The following is a 16,312-nucleotide window of genomic DNA, read 5'->3' on the forward strand; positions in this document are numbered from 1 at the left end:
CTCAGAAGAATTGAGCCCAAAGCTCCACATAGCAATTCAAATGCATCACCAGACATTAGGCCACCGGGTTAACCACTGTTTAATTTCGTCACATTTGTTTGTGAGTTATGTACGTGCCTTTCTTTTGTCAACATCTCCTTTTAGAAAGGATATTGATTTTGTTTTCAAAGGCTCTCAAAAATAAAATGAATGACTACATTCTAAGGAAGAGTCATTTTCTCAACAGCTGTAAATAATTTATTGTTCGCAACCCACCCAGATCAAAAGATACTTCATCAACTGATGTGGCAAAATCTGGTGCAAGCTGCATTTCTATTATCTCAGATCCAATTAACCATTTGGAGCAGACTAAAACATAACTAGATCAATCCAGAATCAGATTAATATCCAATCCATAATCACATTAATCACAATCTGTCCATAATTAGCCATCAGATAATCCCATTGGACAGGAGGTGACATGCAGTATCCCATTATCTCATTAATTATCTATTTTCAGTATCAGACATTGTGCCCAAACACAAGGAAATGTTTTTTAAAGGAAAAATGGATGGGGAATTCTCATTTTGCTACATCTGCCCCACTGAAGCTCCCACTGTCTCAATGTTGGAGTTTTACAACATTTCTTTGTTTTACCATATTCTGCTAGGACCAAGGGAGGTTTCTTTTTGTGAGCCATCATCTTTTTAATAAAATATGACTATCTTAGGAAGATGGATAAATAAAACATTTGTTTCATGTGAACAAATTTGTGAAAGAAAGAAAACTCTTCATCAAAGGTTTTAATGGTAACATGATAACAATAGCTTTGCAATGCTAAATCTTATTGCAGATGGTTCCTGTCCTTTTTTATAATGTAAGTGAAATTGCGTTCCATCTGTTTTAATTTTATAATGGACTTAATCCATGGCTGGCTCTGAAAGAATCAGCGTTTACTGCCTTTGCAATCTGCTGCAAACAAAATAAAAAAGTTACTATTTCTCCCTTCTAGAGGGAACTTGTATTTCTATTTGGGAGCAAAGCCTCGAGTTGCTCTGCAGAGAGCAGAAGTGCCCTTAACCAGCCTCAGCCCCTGGCAGCTCTCACACCAAACCCAGCCAGAACTGCCACAAGAGAGATTGGGATCTCTGGACCCTGGGTGGAGGAGAGCAAGGAGTACTCGGTGTGACAAGAGAGATTGCATTTGGCTTTGACTAGAAAATGCTTCCAGCAGTTCCAAGGTACCTGAAGGCAGTTTTCCAGAGGTGCTCCCTGGACTGAATTATTCTGTGGTTTTAAGATGTGCTTTCCCTTATGTCCCTCAGATGAACCAACAATTAACCTGCTTGTAAAGCATTGAGCTGGTTCAGTGCCTCATGCCATTACAGTAATTTTAAAGCTTTTTGTACATCACACAGAGGAGGTGCAGGGATTACAACATTTCCCTGTCAAGTAATTTTTTGGGCTTTTCTACCAAACTGCCTGTTCAGCACTGCCTACCCTGTTCCTACCTGTCTGGTTGTGAAGTGAGTCCAGTCCAACCATACCTGCCTGGTGTCAGCACTCTGCTCTGCTCGGGTACAGGTGTGGCTGCAGCACAGCTTTGCATAGGTTTGGAAAAGTTTGGTTGGCTCAGCTGTAACTTTACTAAATCCTAAACTGATGGAAGGTTTGGGAGAGCAGAAAGGATCCTGCCCTTGAGTGGGAAAAGGGTGATGCAACACAGAGAATCCCCGCCAAGCTGCTGTATTCTTAGACATGCCTCATTCTCCTATCACTCTGGCATTTTTGCATTTTGCGGTAAACACATGCAGATACTGACTCACCCAGGGCTCTGAATTCTGGCTCAGGCTGAAGTCACCCTTTTGTCCCCTCTTTTCTGCCAGATGCCCAGGCGAGGACCACAGTGCTGCAGAGGTTCCTATCACCCATCCCTCGGGGTCACCCCAGTTTGAAGAACCAACCAAACTTCACCGATTGCCTTCATACCTCTCACCCAGCCGTGCCGCTGGCAAGCGAGCCACGCTAGCGGCGGGCAGCAGTCCGACCGCAACCCCAGCAAGCGCCACCCAGGCAGGAGCACAGGGGCTCACCCTGCCCTGAGGATGTCACTGCTGCACCGCGCCTCTGCACCTTCGCACATGCAGGGGCAGGCAGGGATACCGAAATCCCTCGGTCACATGCGTCCCTGCTGAAGCGGCTGCTTCAAATGCCATCCATCCTCCTTTCCCCCGCAGCTATCGTACAAATTTAAAAGCTTGCTTTCAACATTTGGGGTCCTCAAAGGGGTAGCAGGGGCTGTGGTCAGGCTGGGTGAGCGGGTCAAAGAGTGAAGCACTTTATCCAAAGTGTTCTCTCCCCCTCTCCGGCTTCTGGGGTTTCATACCTGCAGGGCGCCTGACTCGCACAAAAGACAAGTGCTTCATTTGGAAAACCCATCCCGCCCCGCTCCTCTGAGAAAAATGAGCGCAGCCTGCCCGTCCTGAGCCAACACCGAAAGTCACCGTGTCCTTCCTAAGCCATACAGGTTGGCAAATACCTGTCAAATTCCATGCGTAAAATTAAAATGGTGATTGCATGGAAGAGAAGGACCAAAGCCCCAAGACAGCGGCAGTCTCAATTCCAGCATGTATAAGCTTCCCTGGACCTTACGAGGCACTCGTGCTGCTGTGCTGCAAAGTCTTTGAGAATTTAACACTGAGTCAAAGGCCACTGAAGTGCTTTCCCTATTTTTCTGCTAATGCACGGGAAGCCCATGGAGACTGGGGGGAAAGAGGGAAGAAAAAAGAACAGAAGGATAAAAAAGCAACAGGAGAGGTTCGGCTGAATCGCGGAATCCGGTGTATGGAAATGCGGCAAAATACTGCTTTTCTCCGCTAACTTTAACTCGTCACGGGGCTGCTGCCGGAGACGGCCGCCCCGTCGCTGCGGTCGGTCCTGTTCGGGTCCGCTGGGGCGGCTCTCCTGCACAGGGCCCTCGGCAGGGAGCTGGTCCGCGGGTGCGCAGCGTGGACCCTGTGCCCGCCGCGCAGCCCCTTGCCGTGTGCCGCGGAGATGCTCGCTGCGCAGCGCCGAGACTGTCCCGCCGCGCCCGCCCGCGGGCACCTGCCAGCGGCGCGCCGAAACGCGGGGAAAAGAACAACGAAATAAAACGCAAAAGAGACGAGAAAGAGAAGGAAGGGGGAAATAAAAAGAGAAAATAATAGGCGAAGTAAAACTCCAGAAGAATAACAGGGAAAAGAGAGGAGGAAAACCAGCTACAGTGAATCTCTCCTTCTCCTCGTGCGGCCCATGCCGCCGATGCCTGCGCGCACAGGGCCGAGGCGGCCGGGCCGGAGCGTCCCGCGGCCGCTCGGGGCGCAGGGCGCGGAGCAGCCGGTCCCGCGGGGCACGGGGCAGTCAGCCCCGTCCGTGCCGGCGTCGGGCGGCTCCGGGCCGGGTCCCGCGGGGCGTGCGCCCCGCTCCGCGCCCATTGTTCGGCAGCGCCAATCCGCGGGCTGTCCCCGCGGCCGCCAATCGCCTCCGGGGGCCGCGCGGTGAGGTCAGCGCCGCTGCGCGCTGACATCACGGCGCGGCCCGGCGGGGCGGGCCCGGGGGGGCGGGCGCGGCCCCCGCCCCGCGCCGCGCGGGTAGTGGTGGAGCGGCGGCTCCGCATCCCGCATCGCTGCCGGTGCGCAGGGGGCCGCCCGCATGGTGGACATCCTCCTCCCGCGGCCGCTCCCGGGCGCCATGGGGGAGCCCTCCAAGAGTAAGTGCGCGCAGCGCAGCGGAACGCAGAGCCGGGGCGGGCGGGCGGGAGCGGGACGCTGCGGGTCGGGCTCCGCGCCACCTCTGCCGTCGGGTGCACGGGCTGACAGCGCCGGGAAGCGCTGCGGGCCCGCGGGCGGGTGCGGGCTCGGCCCGCGGCAACTCCGGTGCCGCTATTCCAGTTCGTGCCCGGCGCTTCCCGGCCCCGCTGGCCCCGTTCCTTACCGAATGCATGTCCTTTCTGCTGTCCCCGCCGCTGAGCTCATTTCTTTCGGCTGTTTCCATTTCTTTCTCGGTTTCCCTCTTCCTTCCTTTCTTTGCCAGTATTACCGTTTTCTTTATTTCTTTCGAGTTTCAGTTTGTCTCTTTTAAAATGTCTCTTTCCGTTAGTTGCTTTTTTTTTTTTTCAAATTTAATTTTATTTCTTTTTTTTGTTTTGTTTCATTTCTCTTTCTGTCTCTGATTCAATGCCTCCTTCTCATTTCATTTGTCCATGTCCTCATTTTAACCGTCTCTGGGTTTTGGATGCTTTTATACCTCTTTCCGTCATCCTGTTTTAATTTTTTCCCTTCTTTCTTTCATTCCTTCTTCCTTTCTTTCTTTCTTTTTCAAGTTTTCCTCAGCCGTTGTTTTACTGTTTTTGCTTTTCTGCTTTTATTTTCCTTTTCCGAAATCCTACTTTTTACGTCTCTGTCTTTCTGAATTTATTTGCCTTGATCAAGTTTCTTTCCTTTTTTTTTTTTTTTTTTTCTTTCTTTCTTTTTCATTTTCTGGTGTCTTTTGGGGTTTTTTTTGTGTGATTTTGGTTTTTTGTTTTTGTTTTCCCTGGCCGTATTCATTTGTCTCCTTTCGTGTTTCCATCATTTCTTTCCGTGTGTCTGTCTTTATTTCTCTTTTTCCTACTTTGGAAAAAAACAAAACAAATCAGAGAAAAAAAAAGGATAAAGTGTAAAAAAGAATAAGTGCATTTCCCTAATTGCTGGCCTCCGCTGGGGCTCGGTGCTGGCTCTGACCGTTCCCCGCTGGCTGCCGGCAGGGCGGCCGGGGCTGGCCCTGTGCGCGGGCTGCGGGGGCCGCATCCAGGACCCCTTCCTGCTGCGGGTGTCGCCGGACCTGGAGTGGCACGTCGCCTGCCTCAAGTGCGCCGAGTGCGGCCAGCCCCTGGACGAGACCTGCACATGCTTCCTGCGCGACGGCAAGGCCTACTGCAAACGGGATTACAGCAGGTGACCCCGAATGCGACAACGCTCGTTAGAAAAAAAAAAAAAAAAATTACCCAGACCCGAAAAAGCACCAAAGCCCCTTAAGCCTCCCCCGAATTTCCTCCAACGAAAACCCGACTCTCGGCCGCTGTCCGCCCCCGCGGCACCGCCTGGAGTGGCCCCGACGGCACGGCCGCGGGCCCTGACGTGTCGCGTCCCCGCAGGCTCTTCGGCATCAAGTGCGCTCAGTGCCGGGCGGCGTTCAGCAGCAGCGACCTGGTGATGCGCGCCCGCGACCACGTCTACCACCTGGAGTGCTTCCGCTGCGCCGCCTGCGGCCGCCAGCTCCTGCCCGGGGACCAGTTCTGCCTGCGGGAGCGCGACCTGCTCTGCCGCGCCGACCATGGGCCGACCCCCGACGCCGCCGCCGCCCGCGGCCCGCGCAGCCCTGCGCTGCCGCCGGCCGCGCACCTCGCAGGTACCGGCTCCGCGGCGGGACGGGCGGCCGGGCGGGGAGGGGAGGGTGGCGGGGGGGCTGCGGCGGGCGAGCGGGCGGCGGCGCTGACGGTGCGCGCCCTCCCCGCCCGCCACAGAGCCGGTGCCCGGGCGGCCGCCCGCCCCGCGGCCGCCGGCGCACAAGGCGGCGGAGAAGACCACCCGAGTGCGGACAGTGCTGAACGAGAAGCAGCTGCACACGCTGCGGACCTGCTACGCCGCCAACCCGCGCCCCGACGCCCTGATGAAGGAGCAGCTCGTGGAAATGACGGGGCTCAGTCCCCGCGTCATCCGCGTCTGGTTCCAGAACAAGCGCTGCAAGGACAAGAAGAAGTCCATCCTCATGAAGCAGCTCCAGCAGCAGCAGCACAGCGACAAGACGGTGAGCGCCCGCCCTCCCTGCCGGGGAAGGAGGTGTGGGTGGGGGGCTCGGGCGGCAGCCGCGCTGAATCCCCGTGTGCCCGCAGAGCCTGCAGGGCCTCACCGGGACGCCGCTGGTGGCCGGCAGCCCCATCCGCCACGAGAGCGCCGTGCAGGGCAGTGCCGTGGAGGTCCAGACCTACCAGCCGCCTTGGAAGGCGCTCAGCGAGTTCGCCCTGCAGAGCGACCTGGAGCAGCCCGCCGCCTTCCAGCAGCTGGTGAGCCGCGCCGGGCCGTCCGTCGGGCCGCAGGGCAGGGGCACCTCCTGGCGCTGCGGGAGGGGGACGGGGCAGGGGGCGGCCGCGCCGGGCCCTCACCCTTCACCGCCACTGCTCCCCCAGGTCTCCTTCTCCGAGTCCGGCTCCTTGGGCACCTCCTCCGGCAGCGACGTGACCTCGCTGTCCTCCCAGCTCCCCGACACCCCCAACAGCATGGTACCCAGCCCGGCCGAGACGTGAAGCGGCCCCGCCGCGGGACCTCCGCATGCCTGCGCTCCCTGCATGAGACACCCGGCCCCGGGCCGCTCCCAGAGCGCCGGACAAACGCCTTTGTTTTTTAATTATTCTTATTTAAAAACAAACAAAAAATATGTTACTGAGGGCCAAAAAAGCACCGGGATCCTCGCTGCCTTCACCAGACCGGAGAGAGAGCCCCCGCCCTGGTTATTTCGTGGTTTTGTTTTTTTTTTCCCTGCGGATTTCGATGTTTCTTTTTCCCAAAGAAACGCGGATTTCCCCGCCGAAGCCCGGCACGGTGACAGGCTGCCTCGCCCGTCGCTTGCGCTGGGGACGGTTTTTCTTCCCTTTTTGAAAGGGAAAAATAAATAATAATTAAAAAATACAAAAGAGGGAGAGATTCCTCCGGCGTACGGCCGCGGAGCCGGCCTGGACCTTCCTCCGCGGAGCCGCGCCGTCCAGCCTCATCTCACACCGATGCCTCTCCCGGGCCGCCGTGCCCGGCCCCGCACGATCGCTGGAAAAATGGGACACTGAAACGAGACTTTTTAACGGGAAAACCAGTACTAATAATGTTAAGTTATCAATGGACGAAGGACGGATTGTTTGCGCCTTTAACGATCAAAAGTAAGTTATTGTTATTTATTGTCGGAGTCAGCGGTTGAATAGTGGGATTAAATATTTTGGACTTAATAAAAAAAAACAAAAAACAAAAAACAAAAAACCAAAAATGGATCGTAACGAAAAAATCAAAAGCGAACTAAAAAAAGTTGCGAAGGGCGGCGGAGGGGCACGGCAGTCGCGGAGCGGCGCGGCCATACGGATGGGGAGCGGAACAGAGCGGTCGGGACGGGCACAGCCCCGGCTTCTCCCGCACGGCCTCACCGCACTGCGCTAATCGGCTTTCAGAACCGGGGCCGCTTATTTATAGCAGGGGAGGCGGAGGGCAGGTTTCCCTTTCGGAGTAGCCCCAGGCTCGCCCTGCCGTGCCCGCACCTGCCGCGGTGCGTTGCGTGGCCGCCTCGGCTCCTCCCGGGGGCGGCAGGGGCTCCGCGGGGCGGCAAGGCGAGGCGAGCCCTACCCTCCCGCGTATCCATCCCCCGGCCAGACCCAGCGGCGACTCCTTCCTTATCTGCCTCTGGCATCACCTGGGAGCGCGGCGAGGCCGCTCCAGCTCCCGCGGGGCTGCTCCGGACCAGCTCCCCGTGGCACCGCAGGCGCGGCCGAGCTCAAGGCACGGCGAGCCCCGTCCCCATCCCCGGCACCCGGGGAGCGCGGGGAGAGCCGGGCCCGGCCAGAGCCCCTCTGGCTGCAGGGCATGGGCTGCGCGGCGCGGGGGCGGCTCCAGAGCCGCAGCTTCCAGAGCGGAGCGGGCGTGCACGGAGCGGGCTCCCAGAGAGCTGCCGTCGGGGAGCACGGAGCGGCCCGGGCTGCGGGGCCGCCTCTGCACCGCCGGGACGGGAAATGCCCCGGCTGGGGACTGGTGGGGATGGAGATCCCGTCGCGGGGCCCCCGCGTTACCTGGCTCCGTCCGGCTCGGGCTGGAGCTCCGCGCGTTGTCCCGCGGCTGCAGCGGAGCGAGGCGCGCGGCCTCCCCTCAGAACCGCCGCCGCCTCGGGCCGGGCCGGGCCGGGCCCCAAGAAGGGACAGATCCGGTGCCGGTCGCGGCTCGGTGCCGCTCCCCGCTCCCGCACCGGTGGCGGTCGCTGCCCGTGAGGCGGTGCCGGTGCCCGCGGGATCGGGGTCGGGGCCGGGCTCCCCCGGCGCGGGACGCGGCCCCTCAGCGGGCGGCAGCACCGAGAGCTGCACCGAGACCTCAAACCGCGAGGGTACAAAATCTGCTTAGCTGACGTACCCTCAATCACCCAAAAATTACAGTCAAACTTCCCCCGGGGCCAGGTCTGACAAATTACTTCGATTTGATTCTGACTGACTCTTGATTAACGAGAAAGACGTCTTGTGAGTGTTTTTTCCCTCTCTTTCTAAACCGTGTTGCTTATGGTAATTCGAACACACTGATGATTTTAACACAGAAATCACGCAAGACAGAATAAGTTACTTTATTACAAGATATATAGAACATATTTTCTCTATTTGCAACCTTATTTCAGCAGTTCTGCCATTGCAAGTCCCACCACAGGGCAGAAACACCAAAATCATGACGTTGGATACAAGAACGAAACAAACTCAAATTATCAAAATTACAAAACAGAACTTGGAAGTATCTACAGTACTTATATAAATAGTGCAAATTATGTATCTACAGCATAGGTATTTAGAGTATCAAAACCGTTTTGGAACAGCGTTTTAAAGAAAGTAGTCAGCAGGAACTGGTCAGCGTGATGGTGTTAGGGATTCAAAAACTAAATACAACTCTTATTTTTTCAAGAAGAACTGTCGGGCTTCTTCCCAGGACTGCCGGGGGAATCTGTTGGAGAGCTCGAGATAATCTTGAGAACTGAAAAATTTTTCTGTTGAAGACAGAACATAAAATTACCAAGTTATTCCCTCTTAAGATAAGACAGCAATAATACAAGAATAATGAACGTGCAGCCGATTTGGGATACTTTTAAGTAATTGACTGCCCTCCTCCTATGCAAATCTTCTCATGGGGTGACACTCGTGTGGAGCTCGGGACATCCACGCTTGGCTGTAAGGGGGGCAGAGGCTCTGACGAGCAAAGGCTTCCCATTTGGGAATTTGAGAGCTGATCAGGCTCTCTGCCCTCTGCAGAGGAACATTATACATCTTTAGATACTATATTCTTTCTGTATGAAGTGTGTAACATTGCACACTTCCCGTTTTTGGACCCACTGGGGACCAGCTTAGCCCAGTTCTACCGTGGGCAGCCTCAGCAGCGTTTTCTGCTCAGCAGTTTCTTTTTTTTACCACACAGGGCTGCAGAAACAGTTGTGCTCCCAACTCCCCAGAGCTCAGAGCACGAGCACAAATGCAGCTTTCACTCCCTGGAGTGTGCAGTGACGTGGCCAGGACTTCACTGTGCACAGGTTTGAGGGTCTGACCCTTCACACAGCATCCAACTATGAAATCTGTGCTTTTATTCCCGTCAGTGTTATTTTTCCCATTTGTTTCTGGAGACACCATCCTTCACATTCAAGTGATAGAAGAGATAAAAATAATCCTGCCTACACTATTATTAAGTCAACTTTTTTGCAACTGGGGAATGTTTAGAAATCACAGTCACATGTTACCACATCTTTGTTTAAAAGTTCCTCCGGTTTGAATAGTGAAAATAAAAAACAAGTTTTCCACTTGGATTTTAGATGTTTCTCAGGCAGATTCTCATGCAAACACAATCCTGGAAAGTTGGTGCTGCAGACACTGCACGAGGCTGCTTCAGATCAGAGATGTCTGATAGTAAAGCTCTCCATAAAGTTACCTTACTTTTATAATTTATTTTTAAACAAAAACTTTATGTTCTAGACCTAGAACCACTCATCTCCTGGCAAACACTGAGGAAATAGTGATGGAGTTCTACTTGTTACGAGGCAGAAAAAACTGTCCCAGCATCGCATTTTATGCACAACACTCAAGATTCCCATTAACACTTGAATTTCAGATTCAGTGTTTAGCAAGTAACAGCCATCTCAGCTGAGAATCTTTCAAATGTTTAGCTAAAAAGCTTGACTGCATTTAAAGTAATATTTATAATAACTGAGGGGGGGCAAAACCACTACTCTTGTGCAAACTGACAAACTTTAAAGGACAATTACAGGACAGTATTTTAGAGATTTTTGGCTCTCTGGGTGTATTGGCATGGCTGCATAGCTTCTGCAACCTAAAACTTTTGAAGGCAGCCTTTGTGTCAGCTAATTAAATGTGTGCAGGTACAGTATCACATTTTAAGACACAATGCCACATAGCATTGAATAAAGATTAAGAGCTGGAATCCCTGATAGACGAGCAGCAGACTGGAAGACACCTACGTGTATGTGTAGGTCAGGATGAAAACCAGGGAGCCCACCCCCAAACTGTAAAATCCTGCTGCAATTCATTGTGTTTCTTTGCTGCAATTTACTGCATTTCTTTTCAGGATAAATCACAGTATCCACACATTTTGTTACCCAATTGTTACCCTGTTACACTGCAGGGAACGTACCCCTCTGCTGAGATAACTGATTTTCCACTTGGCCTGAGCTCTGTGCAAAATCCTGTGGGGGAAAACAAACAAAAAAATAGACATCAGGTTTTCAGATCTTACATCTGAATAATTCAAGCAACATTTTAAAGTTTTCACAGTCATTAAAAAATACTAATACTTCATGTAATCTGTAAAATAATAAACCTAGTCTTGTTTGCTACGTATCATAACACAATACTACCAGCCCTTAAATTCTGTCATTTACAGTGGATTTATTTATATTTATTTAAAAAATATATATTTTTTAGTACACAACAGAGACGCTTTCCAAGGCTTTAATGTCTTCTTAGGAAATAGTTATTACTGTGATTTTTATTTACCATAGCGACTTTTCTGTAAAATAAATGTTGTTTCAGATTTTTGCTTCCAACTCCAAATACACTTTTACAAAATTCATGACTGATCCCAATTTCAATGGCTGTGCTTCCCAGCAAGCCAGGAGCCTGAGGTGCTGCTCTCCTGGGAGAAAGGACGTGGAGTCGCTGCCCGGCGCTGCTGGCCCTGGCAGCAGCTGTGCCCCAGCTGTGCCCCCAGCACCATCCCACTGCTGCTGGGCGTTGGGATGTCTGCAGCATCCTGGGAGCCAGCAGGACACTGACCTCGCCTGCCACCAGCCAGCTCCCCACTGCAGCTCCTGTCCTCTGCTGGAGCCTGCAGCCAGCAGAAATCTGAAGAAGGGATTACCCGAGATAAGATAGAACACAGCAAATCATGGATACTCCTGAATGTTTCTACTCATTTCTGCTCATCTCCAAACAGAAGGAACAAAAAATAAACAGGCTGATGGAAGTAAGTCTATCGGTAGGGAGAGCACTGTAAATGCAGCAGTGCTCTTCCTTTGGTTCTGACTGCACATTTAACACACTGTATTTAAGTGTTATATTCGTACACACCACCAAACTTTTACGTAAACGGGACCTCTTTTTGTGTTCCCTGGCAAAGGAAGAATCTCATTTTCTACTGACAGGGCAACATTTTGCAGTCCTTCCCAAACCTTCTGCTGAAGCAAATGAGAGATCTGCTTGACACACAGCAGCGAGCTGACACAGAAGCGGAGCAGCGAGTTGCTCGTGCGTGTGCGGGACCTCGGCATTCCCTGGATCCTGCCAGCACCGCTCTCCCATCTGCGTGCGCAACGTTCGGGATTAGACTTTCAAATGGGAAAAATGCTCAAGGGCCAGTGAGCTCAGCAGGGACAGGACACTTCACAGCACATACAGCTCTTGCATTTTTTAATAGAAGACCTTTCTTTAGAAGCCTGCAGGCACAGTACACGGACTTGCCATCTAGGATACCGCTAACTGGAAATCAAATTAGTAATGTTGACCCTTATGCTTACGCTTTACCTTAGCTACCTGGGATTTTAGTGCCATTCCATCTCTTACAGAACAGAAATCTAGACAAACAACCCTAATTACTCATATAGGAAACATTCTCCTCCACCCTCATGTTTTTTAGCAGAAAAAAAAACCCCAAACGAAACTTGCCGCACTTACTAATAATGCATAAATTATTTTTTTAATTTTCATTATAAGAAAGTCAAAGACAATGAAATATAGCAGTGTATTTAACCAGAAGTTCATTACTATATGGCAAATGTTTTTAAGTTACAAACTTCTTTTAAAAAAATGCTCTGCAATCATTTTACTATTAAAAGGATAAAAAGTAGCTGCACTCCTAAGTTTGATGTTATGCAAAGACTATTAGTAAATATTTAGTTCTTGTCCTTTCTCAGATGCATGTAGCCTATTCTTGTACTGGTTGTAAGCATTAGGGAGAGGAGTTTCATGAGCATTTCTTTATCAACAACAGTAACTTTCAGGTAACTGATACAGGGTTACAGACTCCTAAAAGCATATTATCTTTAATAGCAGAGCATTTATGAAAATTGCATTTGTTCACTGGAAATGGTGAAATTTTTAAATGCAAAAAATCTGATAGATAAAACAGCATATAAACTTAGACAAAGGGAAAAAAAACCAATGCAAATTTTTATTCAAAACAGTATTTGTAATGACCTCAGTGGGTTACTGTCAAAAATAAAGATTGCAAGACTAGACTGGTAACATATGTTTTGTGTATTTTCTGCATAAAATATATACACTTACCCAGTTCTCTGTAAATCTATGGTGCACAGTATACAACTGTACATATATATGTAAACACATTAATAAACCAATTTCAGATATGCTATATGGGCAGGAATTTTTTAAAAAAATAAATATTTTAAGATCTACATCAGATCTTCCCAGAACATGCAGTAACGTTCATGAAAACCGGAATCTGCAGGGACAGTGAGAACCTGAACTACTCAGTAACCTTTCAGTGGGATGAGATGCCTCAAGCACAGGCATAATGTGCGGTTTGAGAAGAGCTGCAGAGAATCTGGAAGCACTTCAGTGCTGTTTGCTTGTGTTACTGAAGTGAAGATCCCCAGCCTGAGAGCACACGGAGCACAGCAGGGCAGTGGAGCCATACCTGGATGAAGGTGGCCAGTAGAACACAGCTCATCTCCTGCTCCAGGATGATCTTGTTCTGAGGGTTATTGTAACACGCGGCAATGAGCGAAGGGAAGAGCACTTTGATTAAACGAGGATCACTGAAATACTGGAAAGGCAACTGGCAGAGCTTTTGCAGCACCGTGGGGTGACGGCCAGATTGTACAATGATCTGAAAACACAAACAGAACAAAATTTAACCACGTCATCTATCTGCTCTTCTCTTCCTCTTAACCACCGAGGGTGCTGAAGTCATGCTAAAAAAATGAGAAATACTAAAAATAAAGCCTGTAACATTTAGTTCAAGTAACTTCTGTTTCAGTGTGCAAGTACTAGTTTTATTGCGGAGTAATACAAAAAACATAAAGCTCTGAAGGTTCTTTTTTCTGTATCACCCAAAAAGACAGCAAATAAGCAAGGGATGAATTTACAGATTACAGTAAAATAGGTAATTTAGTACCTTAATTTAAAAGACAAATAATTATAGCTCAGGGACTATTCTAAGTTAGAGCCACCAATGCCTGCCATTTCAACACACTAAGGACGAGGGGAAAAACCTCCAGGAAGAAATCAGCAGGATTTCAAAACCCCTCCCGAAGCTGGACCATCCTTTCCTGGAGCTGGCAATTCGAGAGGACTGTGTTTCATGGGAGATGTCTGCCACGCATTCTCAGGCACCAAAAAGAAAAGGGGATTGTGAGCCGCCCAGCCAGGAGTTTCTGTAAGGAGAGACTCCGAGATCCTCCCATCTGTATTCCTTATCTGGGCTTCTATCAGTGCCATTGGCTCTAAAAGGAGAATTGTTTAGATAAATGGGACTGTTGTCATGAGGCAGGCTAAGTTTACAACTGTATACATCTGAAGAAATAAGGCAATGCTATCATTGGTCTCCTACAAAGGAACCTTTCCAATTCACTTGATATTCTTATAAAATCTTTGCCATAAACTAAAAAATGCCCAAATTGGATCTGTTCCAAGTAACCTTGATTAGACAATTACAATATGAAAGAGCTGTTTGACCCAAAGTTGGCTTTTTGGCATAGGAGGAAGCTCCTATAAGGTTGGAACACTGTAAAACTGAGGGTCACGACTGTAAATTGTACTTGGAAAAACACAATTTTACAGGTACCCACCCAGACAAGACTGCATTCAAATTAAAACCAGAAGGACAGAAAGAAGCAGTTGAGACTACAGGAACATAAATTACAGGGATTTACAAGTTTTCAAAGCACTTTTAACAATACCTTCAGAGCACACGCTAAGTTGATAATGCACTTCAGTTTAAAAACAAGACGAACAAAATCATAGTTTGCATTTTTTTCAGTTCACCAGTCAAAAAAGACAATGAAAACCTTTCAAAATACTGGTAGCAAGGTCTTAATGTCCTAAAAGACAGGAGGAATTTTTAAAAGATGGCCAAAAACAGTGACAATTAAACACACGTTCAGACACTGTTTTAAGGAAAATATCACTGAAGCATTTGGATGATTCTAAACTCTCAGCTCCCACCCTGTAAGCAAGAGCTGCCCCCCAAGTCTGGGAGTACTGTTGAAATTTTAAATTAACCAGAGTGGTTATTATACTGTTCTATTTTTTCTGTGGTAAATGCTACAATCAGAAAAGTATTTAAAGTCAATCCTAATTGGTACTAAAATAACTACAATTGGCATTTCTGATCAAGGACAGAACAAGAGAACTCCTGATATATTTTTAATGGCCACCATACCCTTGATGAACGGGCAGAGGCAAAGAAGTTTTTTTATTTTTTTTTTTTAATTTTTCACTTCACAGCTCACTTCCTTTACCTGTCCCAAAAATGCCATGGATATTTAGTGAAGTCCTGCCAAACCCACAGTGCAGATACACAAACAGCTTCCATGGAATTATTATTTCTTTTACTTTTCAACAGTTTTACTACTATGATGTTATCAACATTAAAGATAGGAAGGTATATAGAGGGGTGGCTGACTTTTAATCTGGTATTTATCACATGTGGAATCAATTTAATGATTTCAGCTCATTGTACTAATGCAGCTACTAAACCTGATACACTATATTATATACTCTGAAGAGAAAAACCATGAGTCACCCCTTACTGGAAAAAAACCCAATCAAATAAACCTGCAGCAGAGCACATATTCCTTGTTTCACTGTCAATGGGTGGAGAAAGTGAAGGCCAGCACTTGACTGAGCAGATGAAAAACAAAGAAAATAAATTAAAACCTTGCACTTCTCTTGCTCGATTTTTTTTTTTTTTTTTCTTTTTGAACAGTTACTTGGCTTAATAATGCCAGGGAGTTTTGCAGGCCTGGAATATGGAATATTCATCTTACAAACACCTCTCATATAAGGCACAAACTCTTCACTGAACTGCAGCTTGCCTCTCCAACTGCCACAGACTGGCATCCAGATGTGTTTACCTAGAATGAGCTTTTCTTGTTGGTCTCTCTATAGCCTGCAAGTCAGATATGCCTGTCAAATGTAACCAGATCCTAATTAAATCACTGCATTTCTGTACAGCCAAGCATTTAAGCACCTGCTTAACTTCAGCTGTGTGCTAGGTTCCATTAATATTTGCTTGTGGTTTTCTTTCTCTGAACTGAGACCTATCAAATTAGTCCAAGCTACTACTTTTTCATTTTTTTTTTTTTTTTTTTAATCCAGAGCAGGCAACTCACATTGATGTTTTCTGTATTTCCTTTAAAAATTTTGCTTATTCTCAAAACTTACAGACGTTGGTACAACTTTATTGGTTTTGCCTGTGCACAGCTGGAATAAATTCTAGCTTGGTTTATCTTATTTATGGGCCAACAGGCACTAAATGCTGGAACAAGAAGAAGACCCAAACTGCACACGGGTAGGAGACACGGCAAACACAGCAAAGGTTTCTGAAATGCAATTTCATGATGAATGAAGGAAGCTTTCTTTTGAGGCTAACTCCAGGCCCTGATCCATCTCAGAGGCAGAGTCCCTGCTAGAGTGGGTGAGAATTCAGGTTCAGCACAGCAGAAAGCAGTGGCCAACACTGCTCTCAGTGTAAGGGCTGCTGAGGAGAGGCTGCAGCAACTCATGCTCTCTTTCAGGGCTCGACTCCTGCCTGTGCTCTGCCAGGTGTCCCACAGCACATCCTGCTGCATCCACAGCTGAGTGAGTGAGTGATGTGGTGACCTGGGGGAACTTTCCACTGAGCCACACCTTTCAGGGCTGCCTATCACTTATCTTCTGTCACTCCCACCACTTTATAGCCTTCTGCAGGTCCTGCTAATTTGCTTAATCTCCACTAGCCAGCAGGTCAGGCTCTCTCCTGTGCCCTACCAGCAATCCATGCTCCCGTGTGACTCTTTGGGAAGTGCA

The 16,312-nt window shown here is 49.1% G+C and overlaps 2 protein-coding genes across 3 annotated transcripts in view; one reads left to right on the top strand and one right to left on the bottom strand.

Annotated features, from left to right (window-relative positions):
- Positions 1–3,631: 3,631 nt before the first annotated feature.
- On the top strand, positions 3,632–6,893 carry ISL2 (ISL LIM homeobox 2). The gene is made up of 6 exons (XM_079318146.1): positions 3,632–3,727; positions 4,763–4,952; positions 5,153–5,406; positions 5,522–5,805; positions 5,891–6,061; positions 6,185–6,893. The coding sequence occupies exons 1-6, from the start codon at positions 3,670–3,672 to the stop codon at positions 6,299–6,301; spliced, it is 1,074 nt and encodes a 357-aa protein (XP_079174272.1). The 5' UTR covers positions 3,632–3,669; the 3' UTR covers positions 6,302–6,893.
- A 1,441-nt stretch (positions 6,894–8,334) lies between these two features.
- SCAPER (S-phase cyclin A associated protein in the ER) overlaps positions 8,335–16,312 on the bottom strand; it is a 131,287-nt gene continuing 123,309 nt past the window's right edge. For both annotated transcript variants that reach the window (XM_079317865.1, XM_079317864.1), the window contains exons 30-32: positions 12,939–13,130; positions 10,419–10,470; positions 8,335–8,769 (exon numbers count right to left, since the gene is read on the bottom strand). In XM_079317865.1, the coding sequence (XP_079173991.1) occupies positions 8,675–8,769; positions 10,419–10,470; positions 12,939–13,130 (339 nt within the window). In that variant the 3' untranslated portion in view covers positions 8,335–8,674. The remainder of the gene's footprint in view (positions 8,770–10,418; positions 10,471–12,938; positions 13,131–16,312) is intronic.

Source organism: Erithacus rubecula (assembly GCF_903797595.1).
Source record: "Erithacus rubecula genome assembly, chromosome: 14".
Lineage (NCBI taxonomy): Eukaryota > Metazoa > Chordata > Aves > Passeriformes > Muscicapidae > Erithacus > Erithacus rubecula.

Coding starts and splice junctions, on each gene's coding strand:
- ISL2 (XM_079318146.1), top strand. CDS start 3,670: ATGGTGGACATCCTCCTCCCGCGGCCGCTCCCGGGCGCCATGGGGGAG. Junction 3,728..4,762: donor CATGGGGGAGCCCTCCAAGA/GTAAGTGCGCGC, acceptor GGCTGCCGGCAG/GGCGGCCGGGGCTGGCCCTG. Junction 5,407..5,521: donor GCCGGCCGCGCACCTCGCAG/GTACCGGCTCCG, acceptor CGCCCGCCACAG/AGCCGGTGCCCGGGCGGCCG.